The following is a 27,663-nucleotide window of genomic DNA, read 5'->3' on the forward strand; positions in this document are numbered from 1 at the left end:
AGGTATTGAAGCCAAGGTCTTGAAGCTTATTGATTAGTTTTGAGGAGATGATGGTATTAAATGCTGACCTGTATTCGATAAGGAGCATCCTGATGTAGGCACCTTCACTGTACTGATGTTCCAGGGTTGAATGTAGAGCTAATGAAATGGTATCTGCTGTGGACCTTTTGCAAACTGGAGCTGATCCAATAATTCCTCATGCAGGAGTTGATAAGTTTCATCACAAACCTCAAAAACTCTTCATCACTGCGGATGCAAGTGCTACTGGATGGTAGTTACCGAGGCTGGTTACCATGTTCTTCCCAGGAATCAGTATACATTCAGACCACTTGAATCAGGTTTTTTTTCCCCCTCAGACTGTCAAAGCGAGAGGTTAACGATCTCAGTAAATACTCCAGCCAGTTGATCAGTGCAGGTCTTTACTACGAGGCCAGTTTTCCCATTCTGGCCTGGATACTTATCGTGGGGTCACCCTTCTGAAGGCTGCTCGTACACTGGCCTCAGAGGCTGAAATCACAGGATTATTGGGGCCTGTGGGAGTTTGTGACAGTTCCTCCATATTTTGACAGCCAAAGCAAGCATAGAAGGCATTGAGCTCACCTGGAAGTGAAGCCCTGTTGTCACCTGTGTCGCTTGACTTTATAGATAGTATTCAAATTCTGCCACGACCGTTGAACAGTCTTCATGGATACAAGTTTAGTCTGTTATTGCCACCACCAGTGAGATAAGAGTTTTGGGGTGGTACCCAGAGCTCTTGTAATTTTCTTATACTTTGAACTTGGCACTTTAAAGAAGATGCAAGGGTGATCACTAAAATTTACTAGTCTTGATCTCAAAAACAATTATTTTTCCCCATGGTCAACCACATGTTAGCTGCTCCAGAACTGGAGATCTAAACAATCTTTACATTTTCACACTGGATTCAAATTATAGTGTCTGCCAAGGAACTTCAATATTGAAATCAATATTGTGTGTAGGTGGATACTCGCTTAAATTATATTAAATGTTCATATTAATTCATTCTTCACAAGTACATTCAAATATCTCAGCTGCATTAACAACTGTTACAATTTAGGGATGGTCTGGGGGCAGCAATATTCAGGTGCAAATATGTTTATTGAGTATGCATGTTTTTATTGATAACTTTGCTTAAATTGCATAATTTTAACCCACTAATTATCTTATTCACAGATTAATTACATTTAGTGGCCACTTCATTAGGTACTCTGTACACCTAATTGTTACTGTAAGTATCTAATGAGCCAATCATGTGGCAGCAACTTAATGTATTAAAGCATGCAGACGTGGTCAAGAGATTCAGTTGTTGTTCAGACCAAACATCAGAATGGAAAAGAAATGTGCTCCAAGTGATGTTGGCTGTGAAATTATTGTTGGTGCAGAGTTTGAGTACCTGAGAAATTGCTTAGCTCCTGGGATTTTCATGCACAATATTCTATAGAGTTTACAGAGGATGGTGCAATAAACATTTTATTTCACTGACAAAAAGTGTTCTAAAATCTGATTGCATGGTAATTAATGCAAATGTTTTAGCTTTTGTTGCCTATGCCGGGTAGGGCAGTGAGTTCTCTAGAAGGCCTGACTAACTCAGTCGTAGGAGTCAGGCTGAGGAGCGTCCAGTCAGATTTCTCACTATGCAATGCAACCCAGAATTGGACTTCACTGCGCTTAACTTAACAAATTTTATTCATGAAATACTGAACAAAACATCACCAGCCAATCTAGTTCCATGGTCAGGAATGTACTGGCCATTTCAACATGAACGGTAAGCAAAATCTGAGTATGCTACTTGAGAAGACACTTCCCATGTAACATATGAGGAGTGTTTGATGGCACTGGGCCTGAATTTCCTGGAGTTTACAAGAGTGAGGAAGGGGAGGGGGAATCTAATTGAAACCTATCTAGTGGCCTAGACAGAGTGGACGTAGAGAGGATATTTCCTGTAGTGGACCAGAGGGCATAGTCTCAGAATTGAGAGACGTCTATTTGGAACAAATGAGGACGAATTTTTTTTTTATCCAGATGGTGGCAAATCATCGGAATTCAGTACCACAGTTGGCTGTCGACGTTGATAGGTTCTTGATCAGTTAGAGCATCAAAGGATACGGTAGAAGGCAGAAGAATAGAGTTGAGAGGGATAATAGATCAGTCATTATTGAATGGCAGAGCAGACTCCATGTGCCAAGTGACCTATTTTTGCTCCCGAGTCTTCTGGTCTTATGTACCAAGAGTAGTGGGAGAAGACCAAAATGACATTCTGACATTTAGTCATCAACTTTATATGAAAACATCTCTTTAATTCAACTTTTACAAAGTAGGTCAGATTTTATGGTAACCACAAAAACTAGCAATGAGCATACTTTATGCATAACATTAAACACCCACAGGAAAATACTGGCAACCTTCTTTTACTCATTTCCAAGATAAAATATTTTTTAGATTAAGTGGATATGACTACATTTGAAAATTTTTTTAGTCATGTCTGGACAATGATATGCTTCACATGGTTAATTTTGAAAACAGAGAACACTAGTCAAAAGTTCTAAGCATTAATTAGACCCCCACCATCCAGGCCATGTCCCCTTCTCACTAATACCATCAGGCAGGAGGTACAGGAGCCTTACTAACCCTTCAACCATCAGGTTCCTGAACCAGTGTGGATAATTTCACTCACCTCAACACTGAACTGATTTGACAACCCACTGACTCAATTTCAAGGACTCTTTACAACTCCTGGATGTGTTCATGTGTAGTATGCAAGTACACAAAGTATATTAGCATGTATTTGCACAATGTCAATGCATAGTTCTCATACCATTGTTTATTTTCCCGTAAGAAGATGAATCCTAGTGTCGCATATGCTGACATATGCATACTTAAATAATAAGTTTACTTTGATTTTGGCATCCTGAGTCACTTCTCCCAATATCACCTGAACAACACGGCACTGTTAATGCACAAAAAAAAATTAGTCGAGAAGCTCGCAATACTAAGCCACAAAATAAAATCAGGATGGCTGCTTACATGTCTAGTCAACAAGGTAAATGTAAAGGAATGGGATAGATAGAAAGAAATGTTCAGGAAATTAACTTCAGAGCAGAGGTCAATAGGCCATCAATGGCAGAAAGGACACGTGTCCGTGAGTCATTTAGTGATGGCGAAACACAATTTGAGGGATTTGAAAACAAAGACAAGGAAGTTTAAAATCCACTAACAATGGCAATGATTTCATACAGGAAGCTAGTCCAAACTAGGAGTTCAAAGTAAGTGGTATTATCTAAGTGGCATGCAAAAGTTTGGGCAGAATTTCTGTTACTGTGAATAGTTAAGAGAGTAGGAGATGAACTGATCTCCAAAAGTCATAAAGTTAAAGCTGAAACATTCTTTTCGCCATTTTAAGCAAGATTAGTGTATTATTCTTGTTTTGTACAATTTTAGAGTGGGGAAAAAAAGGAAACAAGCACCATACAAAATATGGGAACCTCAAGAGATTTGAGCTCTAATAACTTTTACCAAAGTCTCAGACCTTAATTAGCTTGTTAGGACTATGGCTTGTTCACAATCATCATTAGGAAAGGCCAGGTGATGCAAATTTCAAAGCTTTATAAATACCCTGACTCCTCAAATCTTGTCCCAACAATCAGCAGCCATGGGTTCCTCTAAGCAGCTGCCTAGCACTCTGAAGATTAAAATAAATGATGCCCACAAAGCAGCAGAAGGCTATAAGAAGACAGCAAAGCGTTTTCAGGTAGCTGGTTCCTCAGTTCCTAATGTAATTAAGAAATGGCAGTTAACAGGAACGGTGGAGGTCAATTTGAGGTCTGGAAGACCAAGAAAAATTTCTGAGAGAACTGCTCGTAGGGTTGCTAGAAAGGCAAATCAAAACCCCCGTTTGACTGCAAAAGACCTTCAGGAAGATTTAGCAGACTCTGGAGTGGTGGTGTACTGGTCTACTGTGCAGTGACCCCTGCACAAATAGGATCTTCATGAAGGAGTCATCAGAAGGAAACCTTTCCTGCATCCTCACCACAAAATTCAGCGCCTGAAGTTTGCAAAAGAACATCTAAACAAGCCTGATGCATTTTGGAGACAAGTCCTGTGGAATGATGAAGTTAAAATAGAACTTTTTAGCTACAATGAGCAAAGGTATGTTTGGAGAAAAAAGGGTGCAGAATTTCATGAAAAGAACACCTCTCCAACTACTAAGCACGGGGGTGGATCGATCATACTTTGGGCTTGTGTTGCAGCCAGTGGCATGGGGAACATTTCACTGGTAGTGGCAAGAATGAATTCAATTAACTACCAGCAAATTCTGGAAGCAAACATCACCCCATCTGTAAAAAGCTGAAGATGAAAAGAGGATGGCTTCTACAACAGGATAATGATCCTAAACACACCTCAAAATCCACAATGGACTACATCAAGAGGTGCAAACTGAAGGTTTTGCCATGTCCCTCACAGTCCCCCAACCTAAACATCATCAAAAATCTGTGGATAGACCTCAAAAGAGCAGTGCATGCAAGACGGCCCAAGAATCTCACAGAACTAGAAGCCTTTTGCAAAGAAGGATGGGAGAAAATCCCCCAAACAAGAATTGAAAGACTCTTAGCTGGCTACAGAAAGTGTTTACAAGCTGTGATACTTGCCAAAGGGGGTGTTACTAAGTACTGACCATGCAGGGGGCCCACACTTTTGCCTCGGGCCCTTTTCCTTCTTTTGTTATTTTGAAACTGTAAAAGATGGAAATAAAAAAAGTAATCTTGCTTAAATGATTAAAGAAATGTGTCATCTTTAACCTTTTGCCTTTTGGAAATCAGGTAACCTTTTACTCGCTTAGCTATTCACAGTAACAGAAATTTTGACCGGGGTGCCCAAACTTTCGTATGCCACTGTATATGTCACCATATGCAACCATGAGATTCATTTTCAAAGGATTCAAAGGTTAATTTATTAACCAAGCATACAACTCTGAGATTCTTCTTTACCCGATAGGCACGAAACCAAGAATAGCAATGCGATCATCAGCCCACAAGTCCCCCCCCGCATGAAACACAAGAACACCAGCCCCAAAATACTCCTCTTCCGCACAAAAAACCTCAAGAATGTAGACCCCAAAACCCCCTCACTGCACAAAGAAAATCCAACAACATTGACCCCCAGATAAAGCGCCAAAACAAGTCAATCTATAGAATAATAACCATAGCAGAGTCAATGAAACACCGCCCAACTAGAGCATTCAACCAGAGTGCAGAAGACAAACTGTGCAACTAGAAAAAAATATAATGAATAAATAGGCAATAAATTTTGAGAATATGAGGTGAAGAGTCCTTGAAAGTGAGTCCATTGGTTGGGGGAACATTTCAGTGATGGGGGTGAGTGAAGTTATTCCTTCTGGTCAAGAGTCTGATGGTTGAGGAGTAATAACTGTTCATGAACCTGGCAGTGTGGGTCCCGAGACTCTTGTTCTTTCTTCCTGATGGCAGTAGTGAGAAGAGAGGCAGTTGTGATTTAATGCAAGAAGCGATAAACTGGAACGGTAAACCAAATGCAAAATTATTAGGTGTTAGTGGAATAGACATGCTTCAGTAACCTGAGAACTAACAGCTAATGTCATACTAAACTCTAGAGTGTTTTGTTCGGCACTCAATGCTCAGATATGGGTCAAAAGGCATCTCAGCTGGCTATTTATTGTGAGAAAATTAACAGTTGTTGACACCTAATTTAATCCTGTAAGAGGTAACACTCAATTCTGCCAATAATATTTCTCAAACACAAAAGAAAGGAAGAATAGTAAAAAAGCTCATCATTGGTGTGAAAATGCACAATTTTATGCTTATAGTATCTGCAGTTAGAAATACATTATCTTATTTTTGTTTAATAAAACCTAATTTGCATTTTTTTTATTAGATCTCTGCAAGCAGCTTGAACATAAGCTATGAATGTGTGATACAAAACTAGGGAGATGGAAATGAGATAAAGGGGTTCATTTAGAAACCACTGAACATGAAAACAAGCCAATACAAGAATGTTCCTTGATGCAGTAGGTAACTTGACTCAGTTCTACCACGTTCAACAGATACCTTGTATTTTCCCCATTCAGACAACACATGGAAGAAATAATGAAGAGCACAAGGACTTCCATTTATAACAAATATGAGGAGGAATTTCTTAAGCTACAGGGTGGTCAATCTGGGGAATTCATCATAGACAACTGTGCAGGCCAAGTTACTGGGTATATTTAAAGCAGAAGTTGACAGGTTCTTGATTAGTCAGGGCATTAAAAAGGTTACAGGGAGATGGCAGGAAGATGGGGTTGAGAGGGATAATAAATCAGCCATGATTGAATATGGAGAAGACTTGATGGGCTGAATGGCCTACCTCTACTTCGATGTCCGATGGTTGTCCTGACACTAAGTCAGGCTCAACAGACATTACCACATATTGGAATGCAGTAAAAGATGTTAGCGATTTGTTTCATAAACATCCTGCTGAGTCATCGAGCATTGAGACTCCTCATGAAGTGTTGTTGTTTCATTGGCACAGAACACCGATTAGAATACGTGCTGGGATGAGGTGCAGAGAGATCATGGCAGGCAAAGTGACAGCTTCTAAGAAACACTGCGACAGGTGGATAGGGCAGTGAATAAGACAACTAACTTGCTTCCACTCATAGGCAGGGATATTAAGCACAAGAGTTGGACCATCGTTAAATTCCTTGGCGTTTCTATTTCAGAGGATCTGTCTTGGTTCCAGCATGTGCCATTACAAAGAATGACTTGGCAGCACCTCTGCTTTCTTAGAAGTTTGCACAGATTCAGCAAGCCATCTAAAACCAACAAGTTTCTACAGATGCGCAATGGAGAATATATTGCCAGGTCCGGAAACACCAATGCCCTTGAATCCTGCAAAATGTAGTGGATATGGCCCAGTCCATCACAGGTAAAGCCCTCCCCACCACCGAACATATCTATAAAGAGTGCTGTTGCAAGAAAGCAGCATCCAATATCATCGACCCCACCATCTAGGACTTATTCTTATTGCTACCATCTGGAATGAGGTACAGGAGCATCAAGCCCTGCACCACCAGGTTCAGAACAGTTACCACCCCTCAAACATAAGGCACTTGAACCAGAGGGGGTAACTTTACTTACCCCAAACATCAATCTTTTCCCCCACCAACAATGGACTCACTATCAAGGTCTCTACAACTCTTGTTCTAGATATTTATTACTTATTATTATTTGTTATATACGTGCAGAGTCTATCTCTTGCACACTGGCTGTTTGCCTGTATTTGTCACGTAAGGTTTTTCATGGATTGTACTTTGTTTTATTTACTGTGAAATGCCGCAAGAAAACAAATCTCAGGGCTGTATATGGTAACGTTTATGTACTTTGATAACAAACTTACTCTGAACTCTGTTGCAGTTGTACAAGACGTTGTTAGGCCGCACTTGGAAAGTGCAGCCCTGGTAACCACACTACAGAAAGGCAGCGCTGGAGAGAGTGCTGAAGAGATTCACCACCAGGATGTTGTTTGGAATGGAGGGCTTTAATTACAAGGAGAACTTGAACACACTGAGACTGCTCACAACATAGTGCAGGAGGTTTATAAAACTGAGAGGCATGGACGGGACAGATAGTCACCTTTTTCCAAGGACAGAGGAGCTTGAAACTAGGGGAAAGTGGGGTTAACGAGAGAGAGGAAATATTTGAAGGTGATCAGAAGAGCGGATTTTCCCCACACAGAATGTGGGGACATTAAACAAGCTGCCAGAGGTGGTGGTCAAGGTAGGTATGCGTACAGTGTTTGAAGAGCTTTTGCTTATGTTTTGGAAAGGAGTAAGTGGACATGCGTCAAGTGCAAGGAAATGAGATCAGTGTAGTAGCCATAGAGTCGTCGGGCCAAATGGCCTTTTCCCCCACTGCACATTTCTCTCTGGCTCCTTCACATCCAGCCTGGGATTAAATCTCTCAAAAATGATCTAAAAGGTTGTCTGCGGATAAAACCAAACAGCACCTGGATTGAATAAAAACGTGGCATCCAACAAACTTTTCATGTGATACCAGGGCTCCTATCTGAAAAAGGATCTAGTGCTTTCTCTGCTACCAGCCAGGTACAGATATCGATTACACAACAGTTTGATGACAAACTCTGCCATCTTTGTCAGGTGTGATGCCTGGGCACATCTAGTCCAGTGGTATTTATACCCTTGTCATCTGTCCCTCCTGATTGGTTAGTCCTCATCCAATCAGGTTTCCGCTTTCCCACCTTGTTTACAATCAAATTTCATTTCTTACAACGAGACCTTCATCTTTGTTGAAATTCTACACAAGACTACTGTGCTGTGCCAATGGCTTTTGGGACTGCCTGGTGAAGGAAGCCATTGAAATAAAACTAGAGGAATATCACAGCTCACGTTGCCACACGCCACTTGAGTAATGAATTCCAAAGGGTACCAGATATTTTATTACCATGCAGCAACCTCCTTACAATCCACATCACCTGACTTTATATCATCTCTAAATTCTTACATTCAGCCCCATCATCGGATTCAGATTGGAGATGATCAACAGCTGGGGACTGGAGCAACCATCTGTTAGCTGGCCTTCCAGAGTAACACTCACTAAACGCTGGAGGAACTCAGCAGGTCAGGCAGCATTCTCTGAAAGGTCGATGTTTCAGGCCGAGACCCCTCACCAGCCGACCTTCCATTTGTGCCAGAACATCAGTACATTGTAGCACCCTCCCACACTATATACTGTTCAAGACAACATCTTGCCTGGCAAGTTACTGAAGGTCTCTTTTTCTGTTTTGCAGTAATCCAAATGTCACAAGAGTCCTCAGTTTGATACAACTGCAACACCCCTTGGCAACTGTTTATTTGGGATGTGCAGGCAAGTTGCTGCATTCGTTTATTACTACCAGATTTACTTTCAGGAACCCATGACTTGCACCCCAAGATGCATTCGTACATCAATGCTCCTTAAGGGTTCTATAATTCACTCTATACTTTTGCCTTACATTTGACCTCACAAAATTCAACATCTCACACTTGTCCAGATTAAACTGCATCTGCCTCTTCTCTGCCCAAATTTCCAACTGATTCACACCTTGCCAAATCCATTGACAACCTTCCTTACCATGCACAACTCTGCTATTTTTGTGTCACTTGCAAACCTATTAATCAGTCCAACAAAATTGTTATCCAAGTCAATATATATCATAAATAGATCCCAGCACTGATCCGTGGAGAACACCACTGGCCACCAATGAGAAATTTCTTCAACAAATGGTGACAAACTGTTGGAATTCTCAGCCCAAGAGGAATGTAGAGCAGAGTCATTTAGAATATTCAGGATAAAAAGAAAGGTAAATTTTTGATATCGTTGCCGCATAGACTGCCTGGGGTGCAGGATCAATAGTCTAGGCTTCTACTCATCATCAAAACAAGGGTTGGCCTTACTGGAACATCTAAAATGTACAGGAATCACAACAGGATAAATACAGGAATGTGACAAATACACATCATTCCTTGATGTGGGAATCTGGAACTAAGGGATTACGGGTTCAAAATAAGGAAGAGAATTTCCTTCACTCAGTATGCAGTGCGTCTTTGGTTTCCTTCCAAATGCAGATCAATTGACTTTTAGACATTGGAAGAATATGGAAATAGGACAGGCAAAGGAGAAGACTCGAAGATCTCTGCTTTAGTCGTCTGCGGTAATGAATGCCACAGATTCACCACCCTCTGGTAAACAGAAATTTCTCCTCGTCTCTGTTCTAAAGGAATGTCTCTCTATTCTGAGGCTGTTCCCTCTGAACATAGACTCCCCCACTACAGGAAACATCCACTCTGTCTAGGCCTTTCAAAATTCGGACCAAAATGCAGACCATAATCTACCAGGAATTCCAAGATTCTGGATAGCCCTCTCAGCCTATTCAAGGAAGCAACATGTTATTCCATAAATGCCCACTTTATTAAGTATCTGTCATAGGGTGCATTTTGTAATCCCTTACTAAAGATTATAACAGGATCTTTATTAAATCATAAGACAGTAGTTATACGTGGTTCCACAGAAAGAATCAAGGTGTAGTGGTCAATATAACACTTTACAGCACTGGCGACCTAGGGTCAATTTCCGCTGCTGTCCGTGAGAAGTTTATACATTTGCCCCATTTGGGTTTGCTCCAGGTGCTCCAGTTTCCTCCCGCAGTCCAAAGACGTGCCTGGTGTTACACAGATGTATACATACAGACATATACAAACCCCATTTCCAGAAAAGTTGGGATATTTTCCAAAATGCAATAAAAACAAAAATCTGTGATATGTTAATTCACGTGAACCCTTATTTAACTGACAAAAGCACAAAGAAAAGATTTTCAATAGTTTTACTGACCAACTTAATTGTATTTTGTAAATATACACAAATTTAGAATTTGATGGCTGCAACACACTCAAAAGTTAACAGAGTTAAAATAAGATTGAAAAGTGCACAGAATATTCAAGTAACACCGGTTTGGAAGACTCCACATTAAGCAGGCTAATTGCTAGCAGGTGAGGTATCATGACTGGGAATAAAAGTAGTGTCCATCAAAGGCTCAGTCTTTGCAAGCAAGGATGGGTCGTGGCTCACCCCTTTGTGCCAAAATTTGTGACAGAATTGTTAGTCAGTTCAAAAGAAACATTTCCCAATGCAAGATTGCAGGGGACTTAGGTCTTTCAACATCTACGGTACATAATATTGTGAAAGGATTCAGAGAATTCAGAGACATCTCAGTGCGTAAAGGGCAAGGTCGGGAGCCACTGTTGAATGCCCGTGATCTTCGAGCCCTCAGGCGGCACTGCCTAAGAAACCGTCATGCTACTGTGACAATTATAACCACCTGGGCTCGGGAGTACTTCGGAAAACCATTGTCACTTAACACAGTCTGTCACTGCATCCAGAAATGCAACTTGAAACTGTATTACGCAAGGAGGAAGCCATACATCAACTCTATGCAGAAACGCCTGCGAGTTCTTTGGGCCCGAGCTCATCTCAGATGGACCGAAAGACTGTGGAACCCTGTGCTGTGGTCAGATGAGTCCACATTTCAGCTAGTTTTTGGAAAAAACGGGCGTCGAGTTCTCTGTGCCAAAGATGAAAACAACCATCCTGATTGTTATCAGCGAAAGGTGCAAAAGCCAGCATCTGAGATGGTATGGGGGTGCATCAGTGCCCACGGCATGGGTGAGTTGCATGTATGTGAAGGTACCATTGACTCTGAGGCGTATATTAGGATTTTAGAGAGACGTAAGTTGCCATCAAGGCGACATCTCTTCCCGGGACGTCCATGCTTATTTCAGCAGGACAATGCCAGACCACATTCTGCACGGGCTACAACAGCATAGCTTTGTAGACACAGAGTGTGTGTGCTTGACTGGCCTGCTGCCAGTCCAGATCTATCTCCTATTGAAAATGTATGGCGCATCATGAAGAGGAGAATCAGACAACGGAGACCACGGACTGTTGAGCAGCTGAAGTCTTATATCAAGCAAGAATGGACAAAATTTCCAATTGCAAATCTACTACAATCAGTATCCTCAGTTCCAAAACGATTAAAAAGTGTTATTAAAAGGAAAGGTTATGTAACACAATGGTAAACATGCCTCTGTCCCAACTTTTGTTGAGTGTGTTGCAGCCATCAAATTCTAAATGGACATTTAACCCAGGAACACAACCTCACTACTTTTTTTTTTCTGTTCTTGCAGTACTTATTTTAACTATTTAATATACTCACTGTAATTCAGTTTGACTTCTATATTTGTAATGAATGGCATTGTACTGCTGCAGCAAAGTTAACACATTTCACGACATATGCCAGTGATATTAAACCCGATTCTGAACACAGAAGCTTAGAAGACTTCTGATACAAGTTTACAGGGCCCCAGTGGGACTCCACTTGGATTATCACGTACAGGCCTGCTGTCCACAATTTAGAAAGGATACTTTGCAGTGGATAGCAGTTTCACGAGGTCGATTGGGGATGAAGGGATTGATGCATTGAGGTAGAAAGGAGTGAACTAATGAAAACATTTGACATCCTGAGGCTCCTGCCGATGGCAGCAGTGAGAAGAGAGCATGGTCTGGGTGGTGGGGGCCCTTGATGATGGATGCTGCTTTCCTGTCACCACGCTTCACGTAGATGTGTCCGATGATGGGGTGGCCTTCACCCGTGATGGTCTGGGCCACCTCCACCACTTTTTGTAGGACTCTCCAGTCAAGGCTATTGGTGTTTTCATACCAGGCTTGCGGGGAAATCTAAAACTAACTCCGCCAGGGACTAAAAAAACAAGCCCATAAGGAGAAGGGTTGGACTTGGGGCTAGGAAACCCATTCCGTAAAAACCCAGAGCTACAGAAACGCCAACAGCAGCTCCAAAGACTTCAACCCTGGGATAGGAAGGGTACATCAAGATGGGCTGCACCTGGAGACAACTTGAAAGACTGGCCCAGGATAGAGGACTCTGGCAAGCTGTCAAGAGGGCTATGTACGGGTAGCAGTGATGGGCTTAAGTGAGATATCCAAATCCAGGGTCAGAGCTTTAGACCCAAAAGTTTATCTATCCAAGGGGAGCTTAAGAATTTCTTTTCTCATTCTTCACTCTTCGCAGTTCTTTACCACATTAACTTGCGGAGACAGTCACTGTATATATTCAGACATCTGAAACACAGAGGTCAAGTGGTAATGGGGAAAAAGTGGGGTCAGCATTAGCTTGCTGAATATCTAGTCAGTTCAAAATTGGCTCCCATTTGTAATAACAAATTCACATTCATAAGACGGTAAGACACAGAAGCAGAATTAGTCCATCGAGTCTGCTCCACCATTTCATCATGGCTGATCCATTTCCCCCTCAGCCCCAATCTTCTGCCTTAAATATACCCAATGACTTGGCCTCCACTTGGCAACGAATTCCACAGATTCACTACTCTCTGGCTGAAGAAGTTCCTCAACTCTGTTCTAAATGGGTATTCCTCTATTCTGATGCTGTGCCTTCTGGTCCCAGACTCACCCAAAATAGGAAACATACTACCCACATCCACTATTATCTAACCCTTCCAATGTTCAATAAGGTCACCCTTATTCTTCTGAATTCAGGCCCAGAGCCAAGAAACACTCCTCATACAATAATCCTTTCATTCTCGTGAACTTCCTCTGAACATTCCCTAATGTCAGCCCTTCCTTTCTTAGATAAGGGGGCCAAAATTACTTAAAATACTCCAAATGAGGCCTTACAAGAGCCTTATACAGCCTCAACGTTACATCCTTACTTTTATATTCTAGTCCTTTCGAAATGAATGCTAAGAATGCATTTGCCTTCCTCACAACCAACAAATTAACTTTCAGAGAACCCTACGTGAGGACTCCAAGTCCCATGCACCTCGGATTTTTTTAATGTTCTCTCCTTTATTTCTTCTGGTAAAGTGCATGAGCAAACACTTCCAAACACTGTATTCCACCCGCCACATCTTTGACCATTCTCATTGAAGTCCTTCTGTAGCCTCTCTACTTCCTAAAAACTACATGCCCCTCCAGCTATCTTCATATTGTCCAAAACCTTGGCCATAATGGCGTCAACTCCATCATCCAAATTATATAACCTAAAAAGCAGTCACAACAGACCCCTGTGGAACACCACTTGTCACCTGCAGCCAACCGGAAAAGGCTCCTTTTATTCCCATTCCTTGCCTCCTGCCAATCAGCCAATGCTCTACCCATGCTGGTATCTTTCCCGTAATACCATGAGAACTTGTTAAGCAACCTCATGTGTGACACCTTGTCAAAGGCCTTCTGAGAAGCCAAGCACACAGCATCCACCGATTCTCTTTTGTCTATCCTTATTATTTCTTCAAAGAATTCGAACAGATTTGTCAGGCAACATTTTCCCTCAAGGAAACCATCCCATTTGGCCTATTTTAACACGTGCCTCCAAGTACCCCGAAACCACATCCTTAACAATCGACTCCAACATCTTCCCAGCCACTAAGATCAGATTAACTGGCCTATAATTTCCTTTCTCCTGCCTCGGCCCCTTCTTGAAGAGTGGCATGACATTTGCAATTTTCCAGTAACAGAGAAGTACAGCACAGAAACAGGCCCTTTGGCCCATCTAGTCCATACCAGAACCATTCAGGCTGCCTACTCCCAACGACCTGCACCAGGACCATTAGCCCTCCATATCCCTACGATCCATGAACCCATCCAAGCTCTCCTTAAATGTTGAAATCAAGCTCGCGTGCACCACTTGTGCTGGCAACTCATTCACACTCTCACGATCCTCTGACTGAAGACGTTTCCCATCATGTTCATCTTAAATTTTTCACTTTTCACCCTTAAACCATAACTTCTGCTTGTAGTCCCACCCAACCTCACTGGAAAAAGCCTCCTTGCATTTACCCTTGTAACCCCCTGGGTCGCCTCAGGCTCGCTCAGCTCGTTCTTGTCTAGGGGGAGCAGCCTTCGGCCCCGCCAAACTGGGTAATCAGCTGGTGTGGATGCTGTGTGATGTCCCCGCCTCGCCCAAAAACAGACAGTACACCATATGCGATTAAATGAGTACAATTTATAAAGGTTACTATAACTAAGTGATTAATAAATGAAGAGAAAATTAAAGAAAAGACGCCAAACTTATCAAAGTCCAAACCACTTCGTGCACAGCCGTTGGAGCTCAATTACTGAAGTCTTCTGGCCACCATTCGCTCCCCTCCGAACTCCTCGACTCGCAGCTCAGGACCCTCCAAACTCCTCGACTCTCCAAACAGCTCAGGACCCTCCGAGTGGTCAACCAAGCACATCTAGCTTCATCCCCCCCCCCCCCAGAGAATCTCCCGGCCTCGGACCCCTCTTTGGGGTCCGATCCTCGCCCAGCTTAGAGCATTGCGTCCTCTCTCTCAACCCCCTCGCGCCGATCTGCCCAAAAGCCCGTCAACAAAAGCTTACAGACTCAGAAGAAAGAACATTAATCCCCATTTGGTTTACAAAGGAATACCATTCTCGTTATCAGTAAATTAGCATTCCTGCTAGTTAACAAAAAGAAGAAACCCTCTTTACACTCTCCCTCCACCAAATAAAAGTCATGTCCTCATGACTACTAAATAACTCGCCACCTTTCCTGCCAACACACCGTAACCCAAGCACAAACAGTGACATCTCCTCCCCACACAGTAACCCTCACGCCCTGTTCCTCAGGCGCTACTTAGGCCAACTATCTGGGAGTTCCCTAACCCTTCTGAGACCTCCGTACCCCCTCACCTAAACCCTTCAGGCTCGGACACAACTGGGGATACCTTGGGCCCACTACCAACTCCTCTCTCAACCTCTCACTCATGCCCCACACTGCACACAGCTAACCCTCCCCGCTACACCTGACTCAATGGGAGAAGGGCCAAAGGTCTCTTCCTCAATCGAGGGAAAGTCAGCAAAAGGCAGCATGTACCACACATCCAGCACATCATCCATCGAATCTGTATTCTTCCTCATTCCTGTGATCGGTAGCTGCTGTTTCATCTTCTCCAAACGGAAACACGTGGCCTGCCTGCACTGCTCCTGCAGTCTCTTCAGCCTCCTGTTCAGTATTCACTGCACTTCTCTCCAGCTTTTTCTTCCTCATGACTTCTTCCAGATCAACTTTCAGGTTTTGCACTTCATTTGAACTGTCGATGGTCATCTTCAGGTTCCCTTCAAGCTTCCGCTTCTCTCTTCTGAGATTCGTCTGTAATTTCTTCACCTCCGCAAACTCCCCTCTCCGGGTTCTCAGTTTGCTATTACCCTCAGTCAGACAACTTTCTTCATTCTCTCCAACTTGTAAGTCTTCCGAATGGTTCCAGATCACTTTCTCCAGTCTCTCCGTCTTCATTTCAAACTTGATTCCGTAGAGACAGTCTCTCACGAGCTGCGACCTTCGCCAGCCCTGGCACGTGTCCCGAAAACACTTTAACTCGGTAGTTCTCAGCTGCTCCTGCAACGACCTCACTTCATATTCTCCTGAGGCAAATCCAAATACCAATAGATCATCCACATACACCAAAACTCCAAACGCCTCCACATCCCCTATGGTCTTCCACCTGCCCCGCAGGAAGGTTGCAAGGGCTCCAGATATGCCCTGTGGCATCTTTTCGGACCCGAAGACTCCTAGGGAATTTATAACGGCCGTCTTCTCCTTGTTGGCCCCACTCATCGGGATCTGGCAACATCCACTCCTCAGATCCAGCACCTTAAACCATTTCGCACCACTCAGACAGGCCATCGCCTCTCCGGCCCTCAGGGCCATATTCTGGTCACTGACAGTGCGCCTCTTCAACGCAATATAATCCACACACACGCTGCCTACGTCTTCCACGGCTTCAGGGGCCAGTCGCCGCAACCTCTCTCTCTCCAAGGTGTCTTCAGCAGTCAACTCCCCTCCCTTGTGGTATTTGGCAGCGTCCACGAAGAGGGTCTCACCATCAGATACTTCCCCCAGGCCGTACCACCACTGGCTCTTGTTTGAATTCGTTATCAGCCCAATGCTGCTACACATGTCCGCACAAGCAGCTCGAAACCCTGGGTGCATCGACAATGCCTCCAAACAGCGCTCACCCGCCTCCTCCGGGCAGGCTCCCAAGCGCACCAGCAGGATATTGGTTCTCTCTAGAACAGAAACGCTGCCCGTCTCAACAGGGTCCGGACACATCAGCATTAACGATTCATGAACCTCAGTCTCCTCCACATTTGCCTCTAAGAACTCCATTTTCACTGACCAACAACCGTCGTCTGGATAATCACCGACACTGGTACCCCGAATCTCCAGTGTCCTCAATGTTGTCAAGGGTAAATGCTTCCAATAACGGTTATGAAACAAACTGTACAGCAACTTCACCGGCACCCCGGTGCCGAGGATGGCTTTAACTTGACTTCCATCCATCCGTAACAACACCTGTGCGCATGGCCCCTCTAAGCCTTCAGGACTAGGGTCTGTTCCTTTTGGGAGTTCCTTGGTACATTGCTGGGAACGTGCTCCCCCAGAGACCCCAAGCCGTTCCCCCACTGGGCCTCCTCTAAGTTTCCCGACACCTCTCGAATCAACGGAACAACTGATCCCCTTGACAGATCCCCTTGGCACCACAGGCAATTTATCTGCCCCCCTAGGCAAAAAGGGATACCCTAAAAACTTCCCACCAATCTCCTGCCACAGATATAATAAGCCCCCCAGCTGCGGCATTTGACTTCCAGTCGAACCACACGCATTTTCCCACACTTTCCCAGAACTGGCAGCGGTCACTTCGAGGTAATTGCGCCCGACAGTTCTAACAAAGTCACCAGCCCGTCCCTGTTGCTTTTCCTCAGCCAAGCACTGCCACTCACCCAACAACTGAGGGGTCCGCTCCGCCCACGCTTCCACCCCTTTAGGGCTGGACATTATTCCAATAACCGGGCGGAGCCCACCACTGCTGAAACATCCCAACCTGTCACTCCTCACTCTCCAAACAGTACGGACAACCCATGGTCCCACTACCATTTCGTCAGCACTAGTCGGAACTCGAACAACGACCTCGAGGCTACTAACAGCAGCCACCCCACCCAACACACACGCAGTGATAACCAGCAATCACACACCCTCAAAGGCACACCAGCTCTTCGCCGCAGACACAATTTAAAGAGGGTGATCACACAGCTTCCACAGAAATCAATCCCGGACGAGCACCCCACAATGTAACCCCCTGGGTCGCCTCAGGCTCACTCAGCTCGTTCTTATCTAGGGGGAGCAGCCTTCGGCCCCGCCAAACTGGGTAATCAGCTGGCGTGGATGCTGTGTGATGTCCCCGCCTCGCCCAAAAACAGACAGTACACCATATGCGATTAAATGAGTACAATTTATAAAGGTTACTATAACTAAGTGATTAATATATGAAGAGAAAATTAAAGAAAAGACGCCAAACTTATCAAAGTCCAAACCACTTCGTGCACAGCCGTTGGAGCTCAATTACTGAAGTCTTCTGGCCACCATTCACTCCCCTCCGAACTCCTCGACTCGCAGCTCAGGACCCTCCAAACTCCTCGACTCTCCAAACAGCTCAGGACCCTCCGAGTGGTCAACCAAGCACATCTAGCTTCATCCCCCCCCCCCCCCCCCAGAGAATCTCCCGGCCTCGGACCCCCCTTTGGGGTCCGATCCTCGCCCAGCTTAGAGCATTGCGTCCTCTCTCTCGACCCCCTCGCGCCGATCTGCCCAAAATCCCGTCAACAAAAGCTTACAGACTCAGAAGAAAGAACATTAATCCCCATTTGGTTTACAAAGGAATACCATTCTCGTTATCAGTAAATTAGCATTCCTGCTAGTTAACAAAAAGAAGAAACCCTCTTTACACCCTATATCCCTATCTATATCCCTCATAATGTTGTACACCTCTATCAAATCTCCTTGCAATCTTCTACATTCTGAAGAATACAGTCATAATCTATTCAATAACTCCAGTCATCCAGACCCAGCAAAATCCTTGTAAATTTTCTCTGCACTCTTTCAACCTTGTTTACATCTTTCCTGGAGGTAGGTGACCAAAACTGCACACAATACTCCAAATTAGTCCTCACCAGCATCTTACCCAATTTCAAAATGACATTCCATCTTCTGTACTCAATACATCAATTTATGAAAGCCAAAGTCCTCTGGACCTATGCCAGAATCCATTGACTCTTGAAAGATCATTCCTGATCTCTGTAGCCACCTCTTTTATAACCCTGGGGTGTAGACCAGCAGGCCCAGGTGAAGTATCTACCTTCAGACCTTTCAGTTTCCCAAAGAACCTTTTCCCCATTAATGGCAACTTCACTCACTTCTGCCCCCTGACACACTTGAACATCCAGCATACTGCTGGTGTCTTACACAGTGAAGACTGATGCAAAATACTTATTTTTCCGGATACTTTTAGATAGGCAAATGAAAAAGGGGTGGGGGAAGATATGGATTATACCCAGGCTGAGGTGATTTCACTTGACAACATGGTCAGCACAGACCTGCTGGACTGAAAGGCCTCTCTCACTGTGCTGTACCATGTTCTATATTCCAGTGGTTTGCCTCCAAGTGATGTCTGGTGCCCACCTCACCCAGGGGAGGCAGCCCACCCACAACCCCCTCCCCCCCACCCCAGTTAGATTCCTTCTTCTCTTTACTATCAAGGTGGAGGTACAGGAGCCTGAAGACTCACTCAATTTCATGAACAGCTTCTTCCCCTCCACCATATTTATGAATGGACCATGAACCCATGTACACCCCCTCAGTACTTCCTCCTCTTTGTGCAATACTTGATTTATTTTTAACACAGAGGTACTTCCTACTATAATTTATAGGTTTTTTTTATTCTCACAAAATGTACTGCTGCCGCAAAACAATTTTCGCGACATCTAGGCGAACGTGTTGCCCAGAGCGGAGCCACCAGACATTTTGCAATCTTCCTTGCGCCACAGTCTGACCCAGCCAACCCCCAAAAGCAGTCTGTGCGCTGAGTAAGTGTATTATCAAAATACCTACAGGTCACCAGATACAACCCTCAGATTCGCCCCCGCCCCCACCCCGCGGGTATTCAGTAAACAGAAACAATGAAAACCCCCACTGATGACAGAAACCGACAAATAACCAACGTGCGAAACACAACAAAACTGTGCGAGCTCGCAAAGGAGGAAAAAGAGAGAGCACGGAGAAAGAGACCCGCTTCTCGCCCATTACAGCCGGGCCCCGTTTATAAATAAGCCGCATTTGGCCGGGGTTTTCCTACCATTCTTTGTGTGCCGTGCCAATTCCCAAAAGGAAATGACCTTCACTGCTAACTCCCCTGCGCCACTGAAAATTCCCCTCGTTTTGTTGGAGGCCCAGCGTTCGTTGTTACTGCGCGAAAATCTGACTGCTTAAAGCACGTATACAAAATTAAAGTGGCGCTGCCTTAGGGACGCCTTTTATATATATATATATATATATATATATATATATATATACACACATGTACGTTTTACTTCTCAATTACTAAAACGAGCAGAGATCGGCTGAACACTGAACCCCCACCCATGATCACCAGCAGCGAATGCCCCCCTCCCCGAGCTGCCGCTTTGCCCCGGCCCCCGGCCCCGACACCGAGCCAGAACAAGGCTGCACCCGACGGCGGTGTGGCAACGCGACCATTCGGGCGGCCGGCAGGACGGGACGGGGCAGCGGCTTGGACACTTACCCCAGCTCGGCGCTGCCATTAGCAGGCAGAGGCAGAGGCTGCGCCATACCGCAGCGGCCGCCGACACGGAGCAGCTGTCTGCCATTCAGCTCCACTCACTGGGTCCGGGAGGCAACCGCCCAGCCGATCCAACAGCGCCGGGGCTGGGAGGTGGTTCCTGCGTCAGCGCCTCCGCATAGTTAACCCTCTCCGTGCCACGAGATCTCAGACACTCCCTGGAGCAGAGGGCTGAATCGGCGTGGGTAATGGAAACGTAGAAAACCTACAGCACAATACACCTTAGAAATGACTAGGTTTACCCGTAGCCCTCTTTTTTTTCTAAGCTCCATGTACCTATCCAAAAGTCTCTTAAAAGACTCTTATTGTATCCGCCTCCACCGCTGTTGCCGGCAGTCCATTCTATGCACTCATCACTCTCTGAGTAAAAAACAACTTACCCTTGACATCTCCTCTGTACCGACTCCCCAGCACCTTAAACCTGTGTCCTCTTGTGACAACCATTTCAGCCCAGGGAAAAAGCCTCTGACTATCCACACGATCAATGCCTCTCATCATCTTGTACACAAGATGCAAGAGGGGAAGAGACGCCCCCCCCCCAGCCTTTAGCTCAAGGGAATGGGAACAGGCAACCAAGGAAGTCAAACGCAGCAGCCGAGCACCAAGGTTCAAGGCATAGTGTGATAGAGCACGGCAGCACAGAAACGGGTCCTTTGGCCCATCTAGTCTGTGCTGAACTGTTATTCTGTCTATTCTCATCAACTCACAGCCGTCCATACCCCTCCCATCGATGTAATCCAAACTTCTCTTAAATGTTGAAATTGACCCCCACAAACACCAGTTCTGCTGGCAACTTGTTCTACACTCTCCAGAAGTTCACAGGCAGGTCCCCTTAAATATTTCACCTTTCAACCTTAACCCATGACCTCACCCAATCTCAGTGGGGAAAAAAACCTGCTTGCATTTATCCTATCTATACCCCCTCATTATTTTGTATACCTGTACTAAATCACCCCTAATTCTCCTATACTTTGGGAAATAAAGTCCTAACCTATTCCCTGTTCCCCAACAACTCATGTCCTCAAGTCCTGGCAATATCCTTGTAAGTTATCTTTGAACTCTGAACTCTCTGAACTCGTTCAATCTTATTGATATCTTCCCTGCAGCTGGGTGATCAAAACTGCACACAGTACTCCAAGTTAGGCCTCACCAACTTCCTGTACTGCTGCAACATAACATCCCATCTCCTGCACTTAGTACTTTGATTTATGATGGGCAGTGTGCTGTGGAAATGTAGTTTACCTGTTGTAACAAAATGGAACCTGGGTTGTACTAGAGTGTAATAGTATTTGTGCAACATTATGCTCATGGACTTTGAGTATATGACAAACTACAGAAAAACTAGAAAATGTGTTAATAGAAGAATACCAAGAACGCTGATAGGCAAATGTATAGAATGTCCTTGAACTGAATCTAACACTTTGATATAAAATGATGATTGTGCAGTCTTGTCTTGTCTGGACTGCACCAACCGCTGCCACTGGCCATAAACACGCAGGAGCAGTGTGCGGTTAAGTGTCTTGTTTCAAGGACACACACGCTGCCTCAGCTGAGGCTCGGACTAATGACCTTCAGATCACCAGCCCAAAAACTTCCCCACTTGGCCATGTGCCAACATTCTGTGTTTTATCACCAGTTTAAATAGGGTAAATGCAAGCAGGATTCCCCCCCCCCTCCCACTGAGGTTGGGTGAGGTCATGGGTTAAGGGTGAAAAGTGGAATATTTCAGGGTAACCTAGGTTCTTCACACAGAGGGTGGTGAGAGTGTGGAACAAGTTGCCAGCAGAACTGGTAGATGTGGGGTCAACTTCTTCTGCTCTGAGGCTGTGCCCCCTGATCTTAGATTCCCCCATAGGAAACATCTTCTCCACATCCACTCTATCTAGGCCTTTCAACATCTGATAGGTTTCAATGAGATTTCCCTCTCCTTCCCCCCAATCATTCTTCTAAATTCCAGTGATGGTACATGGATGAGGAGGGTATGGAGGGCTATGGTCTGGGTGCAGTTCTATGGGACTAGAATAGATGGGCCAAAGGGCCTGTTTCTGTGCTGTTGCCCTCTATAACTCTATGACTTTAAATGCAGCTAGCTTTTAGGCTGTTGCAACAGAAGTGTTTATTAAAATTAATTCTACTGGAGGGTACAGAGCTCATTAAACCCATCTGATAGGTTCTACTATTCAATATTTCATCCTCAATACCATCTCACGCACTTATTGCATTTTTTAACCTATGCTAGTCTCTTCCTGAGGTGATTAAATAAATTGTGCAGAGTCTATGAAAGGACAGGTTGTACACATTTTCTCGATACGAATGATGTTCAGATGTTCAGTCCATTTACATATCAGTGGTTCTTTATCAGGCAGCTATATGGAACATTCACTGTTCAAAACACCAGTACAAATTTTATGTATCAAATGATCTTTTGTCCTGATTTGAATTTAATGTCCTTTCCATGATGAGCACAATGTTCACTTCATTGCACAAAAGGGCCGTGTGCTGTTGCACAAGTTTTAGAGATACGCACAAAAAATCCCCAGCTACACTGTGGAAGTACATTTCTGTACCTAATAAGGTGGCCACTGAGTGTATGCTTGTGGTCTTCCACTGTTGTACCCCAAGCATTTCAAGGTTAGATGTGTTGTACGTTCAGAGATGCTCTTCTGTTGTAATACATGGTTATTTGAGTCACCTTGAACCAATTTGGCCATTCTCCTCTGACCTCTTTCATTGATCAGGCATTTTAGCCCCCAGGATTGCTTCACATTGGATGTTATTTATTCTTTGTAAACTCTAGAAGCAGCTGACTCTGAAAATCCCCAGAGATCAGCAGTTTCTGAGATACTCAAACCACCCCATCTGGCACCAACAATCATTGCACAGTCAAAGTCACTTTCACCGCATCTCTTCCCCATTCTGATGTTTGTTATGAGCAGCAACTGATCCTCTTGACCATGTCTGTATTGCTTTTCTGCATTGACTTGCTGCCTCATGATTGGCTGAATAGATTTTTGCATCAATAAGCAGGTGTATGGGTGTGCCTAATAAAGTGGCCACAGAGTGTAGATGTTAGGATTGGTTGATTAAACAAGGACATAGTAACAGTGTGGAGTTCCTTAGTAAGTACAGACATATACCTGAATTCCATTTCTGTGGAAATCCTCAAACAGCGATACTTTAAAAGGACAGCAGGAATTCAAGATGGGGAACCAGGAATGAGCAAAAAATTTTAGCTTTGCTGGTGATATCTAGATCTCAGAAAATGAATATATAAAAATATATTTCTTCCCAAACAATCCTTATTTATTTGTATGTCTGTGTGTTTAATTTTCAGTATTCCAAGAAGAACAAAGATGCAAATCATGAGAAAAATAGAGTGCATTCACAGGAGCAAAAATATTATGAGTTTAATACAGTTGTATGTATTGGTGCCATTTCCTTGGCAACAGTATGTGGTTAGCTGTTCAATATGGCCACACGTAGTTATTTTCCTGTCAACGTACTGAACACTGTGCATACAGCATAGATCAGATAACATCAGGCTAATGTGATATCATGTGGGTGGATAACTCTCCACAGTGCATGTGCAAATGCATGCTCAACTCGAATCGAGTATGAATTTGACCCAGCACCAGATTACCTTCCCCTGCCCTGCTTTCTGGTGCAATATAAGGTGACTAGATTCAATAAACAATACCCAATTTTGTGTGTGTTGCTTGGATTTACAGCCTGGTGTTACGCCTGCAGCCCCCTCCTTTTTGAGAATCGCAGGATCACTATTGATTTGGGTCAGGAGACCCAGGAAATGAGAGAGAGACGTGCGGAATGTCTTGACTCCCCCCCCCCCCGGCGATATAAAAGCTACGGGAAACGGCCATTGTCTCTTGGAGACGGACTTGTGTATTACAATCCTGTGCTACGTGGAAGCACTCAGGCAAAGTGGGCTGGTTGAGGGAGTGATTGCAACACCCCAACCTGATTGACATCTGAGACCCTGTGAGTCAGGATAAAAGAGGGTCTGTGGGAACAACCCCTCAGACGCACCAGAAGAAACGCTAGCGATCCCGTAATAGCAGAAGCCGGTGGGGAGGTCACGTGCGTTCAGTTCCATTTGCCCCGGAACCAGTGCCCTTTACCATGGAAGAACGGCTTTTAGCTAACAACGGGGAAACCAACTCCCAACGACTCGAAAGATTAACATCATAAAAGGATTGGGCAAGTTTTAACCCGTCTTTCTCTCAAACCAAAACGCTGCAGCTTGAACGAACTAACAGTGACTTTTATATTTCCATCGGACAATACATTATCCCCTAGACAACGATAGAGCTATTTCTTATTGATTATTATTATACCCGCGCTTTTTGATTTAGTATTGATGACATATATCATCTGTATGTTTGCATTGATATTATTTTGTGTATTTTTATCAATAAATACTGTTAAAATAGTACCATCAGACTTCAACGGACCTCTCTATCTTTGTTGGTAAGTAACCCAGTTACGGGGTTCATAACAATGGGCAGATTTTCTCTTGTTTGTGACTAGATCCAGTGACTATTTTGTTAAATTAACCATGTTGTTCTTTAACATAAAGGTACAGGTTCAGTCCAACCTTGCTGCTCACTCCATGTTGTCCTGCAAGTTCTTTCCAATACTTAACTTTTCTTTTGACCACCGCAGTTGAACCTATCTGCATTACAATGCCTGTTGTTCCTCTCCAAACCTCAACCACTTCTTCCATATGTGGTTCTTTTGCCAGTCACCTTTCTTTAGTGTCCTCTAATTCTTGATCCTTTCACCAACAGGAGCAATCTCTCTTGATCTACTCTGCCTACACCCTTCATGATTTTAAATACCTTTATCTGTTTTACTCACGATCTCTTCTATTCCAAGGAGAATGACTCAGATCTTATCTATAGACTTCAAATCCTTCATTTTTGGAATAATTTAGTCACTTTTGCATCTTGTCCCAAGGTTTGTGTGAGGAGTGGCGTGCCACACAGTCTTTAGTTTCACGCCTTGTAAGGTATGCCGGCCTCCTAGGCCCGAGTCGATGTAGTAGTTATGCCTTCGTGTGGCATCAAGAAAGGGACACAAGACAAGACAGCAAGGATAGGACAGACAAAGAGAGTGCTGTTGAACAGAAAGAGTCTCTTGTATGATCCCCTGAATATAGCATCACAGGTAGACAGTGTGACGAAGAAGCACCCCAAGATACCCTTGTACTTCAATACTTCTAGGGATGCTGATACTCACTATATTCTTGCAACATCTCATTCTTGTCCAGATTAAGCTCTTTCTGCCATTTCTCTGCCCAAATTTCCAACTAGACTAAACCCTGGTGTAGACTACCTGCAATTCCATTAATTTTTCTGTTGTCTCCAAGCTTGCTCCTCAGCCCACCTACATATATGCTACAAACAGGGGTCCCAACACTGATCTTTTATCACAGACCTCCAGCCACTATAACACAACCCCAACACTATCCTCTATGACCAAGCTAATTTTGAATCCAATCTACTAAGTCCCTGCAGATTCCATGCAGTTTAATCTTATTGAGGGACCTTGTCAAGTGTTTTCCTGAACTGCATGTTTCCTCTTTGTTACCTCCACATAAATTTCAGTTGAGTTTGTGAGATGTGACATCCCCCACACAAAGCCATGCTGACTGCCCCTCATGAGTCCATGCTTTTCCAAATGTGGGTGAGTCCATTTCCTAAGAACCTTCTCCAAAACTTCCCTGCCACTGATTTAAGGCCAGAAAATGGAATTTATGGCCTATAGTTTCTAGGATTATTCTGATTTTCCTTTCTAAACTACAGAAGAAGAATAAGGTGTGAAGGTGAACATATTAAAAGTTACGCTCTGCAGCAGAAAGGTGCACAACTAAGATATCTATCCCAATATAGGACTTCAACAGAAATTATTATCATGTGCCGTGTTGTATGACATGGGCAATTGTGGTCTATTGACCAAGATTGTTCTTGGCTGCATAAGTGGTTTGACCTTGCTTTCTTCTGGGCAGTGCCTTTACAAGATGGCTGACTCATTCATTGAAGCTCTTCAGAGATAGTCTGCCTGGCGTCAGTGGTCGCATAGCCAGGACTTGTGATATGCACCAGCTGCTCATACAACCATCCACCACCTGCTCCCATGGCTTCACATGATGGGGGAGGGGGGGTGTCTAAGCAAGTGCTACCCCTTGCCCAAGAGGTGATGGATCACCACCCTATTACCCAATAGGGATAGAGATGGGAAATCCTCAAACAACAGGGAGAAAGTCTCATTTAAATGTAGCTCATTTGTTAAAATTTGCATTCCCCCATAGTGTGTTAAACTAGATAGACTGCCAGAATTCCCAATCTAGTAGGCCAGGGACTCATTGATGTTAGGACACAATTGGTTTGGAGGATTTACTCCTAATGCTCTTATAGAATTTGCTTTCCCCTTTGCTTATGTCTCATTTACCTGACTGGCAAGCTACAGAATTGCACTGGAATAGTAGTATGATCACTTGAGTTGGGTCTGACATTCTCCTGAGGCGTTGACCGTTGGTGGGTGGTCAGGTGGTTGTAGATGCTGATCTGGGATCCACGTATTCTGTTGCAGTGTGGACAGGAGTAAGGGGTGGCTGTGGTTAATGGTTGCATCTTTTGGTTGCTCAATCTCCCCTTTCACAACTGCCACTAGTTGTCTGCAGTACAACTGAGGTCACTCTCATGTAGTGCAAGTTCCCCTTCAGCAGATTTCCTCCAGCTGTATCTATTGAGTAACACACACACAAAATGCTGGAGGAGCTCAGCAAGCCAGGCAGCATCGATGCAAAAGAGAACAGTCGACTCTTTACTCTCTTCCATAGACGCTGCCCTGCCTGCGGAGTTCCTCCAGCATTTTGTGTGTGTTGCCTGGACTTCCAGCATCTGCAGGTTTTCTCTCGCATCTATTGACTGCAGTTTTTAAGGTAATGTTGAATTTCTTTAGACCGATTTTAATGTTAGCGTTGAATCGTTTCCTTTGCCCACCAGGGGCTCGCTGACCTTCCTCCTACTGGGGATAAATGGTCTGCTTGGGGAGACTTGAGTTAGCACTGGAATGACATGGCCTGTGATGATATTCCACTGAGGCCTTGCAAGCCCCAGCAGGTGATTGATCCACTCACCCTATTCTGGTGAAAATAGAAATCTCTTAATTTAGATGGTGATGGAGACAACACTTTGAATCTTTCCCAGTCAACATTTGCCCTTCAGTCCATGTCACCAAAATGGTTATTTATGTTACTTGCTGAGTGAAAGCGTGTGCCTGCCTTCATAACAATAATGACCACTTCAAAGTAAACCACAACATTATGA

General features: G+C 44.2%; 1 protein-coding gene across 2 annotated transcripts in view; it reads right to left on the reverse strand.

Moving 5' to 3' along the window:
• LOC132401164 (uncharacterized) overlaps positions 1-20,422 on the reverse strand; it is a 52,152-nt gene extending 31,730 nt beyond the window's left edge. Inside the window, exon 1 of one of the 2 annotated variants that reach the window (XM_059983082.1) lies at positions 20,258-20,422. In XM_059983082.1, coding sequence (XP_059839065.1) covers positions 20,258-20,342 — 85 coding nt within the window. In that variant the 5' untranslated portion in view covers positions 20,343-20,422. The remainder of the gene's footprint in view (positions 1-20,257) is intronic. The other variant, XM_059983083.1, reaches the window with a different exon arrangement.
• Positions 20,423-27,663: the final 7,241 nt, after the last annotated feature.

Source organism: Hypanus sabinus, chromosome 10, assembly GCF_030144855.1.
Source record: "Hypanus sabinus isolate sHypSab1 chromosome 10, sHypSab1.hap1, whole genome shotgun sequence".
NCBI classification, from domain to species: domain Eukaryota; kingdom Metazoa; phylum Chordata; class Chondrichthyes; order Myliobatiformes; family Dasyatidae; genus Hypanus; species Hypanus sabinus.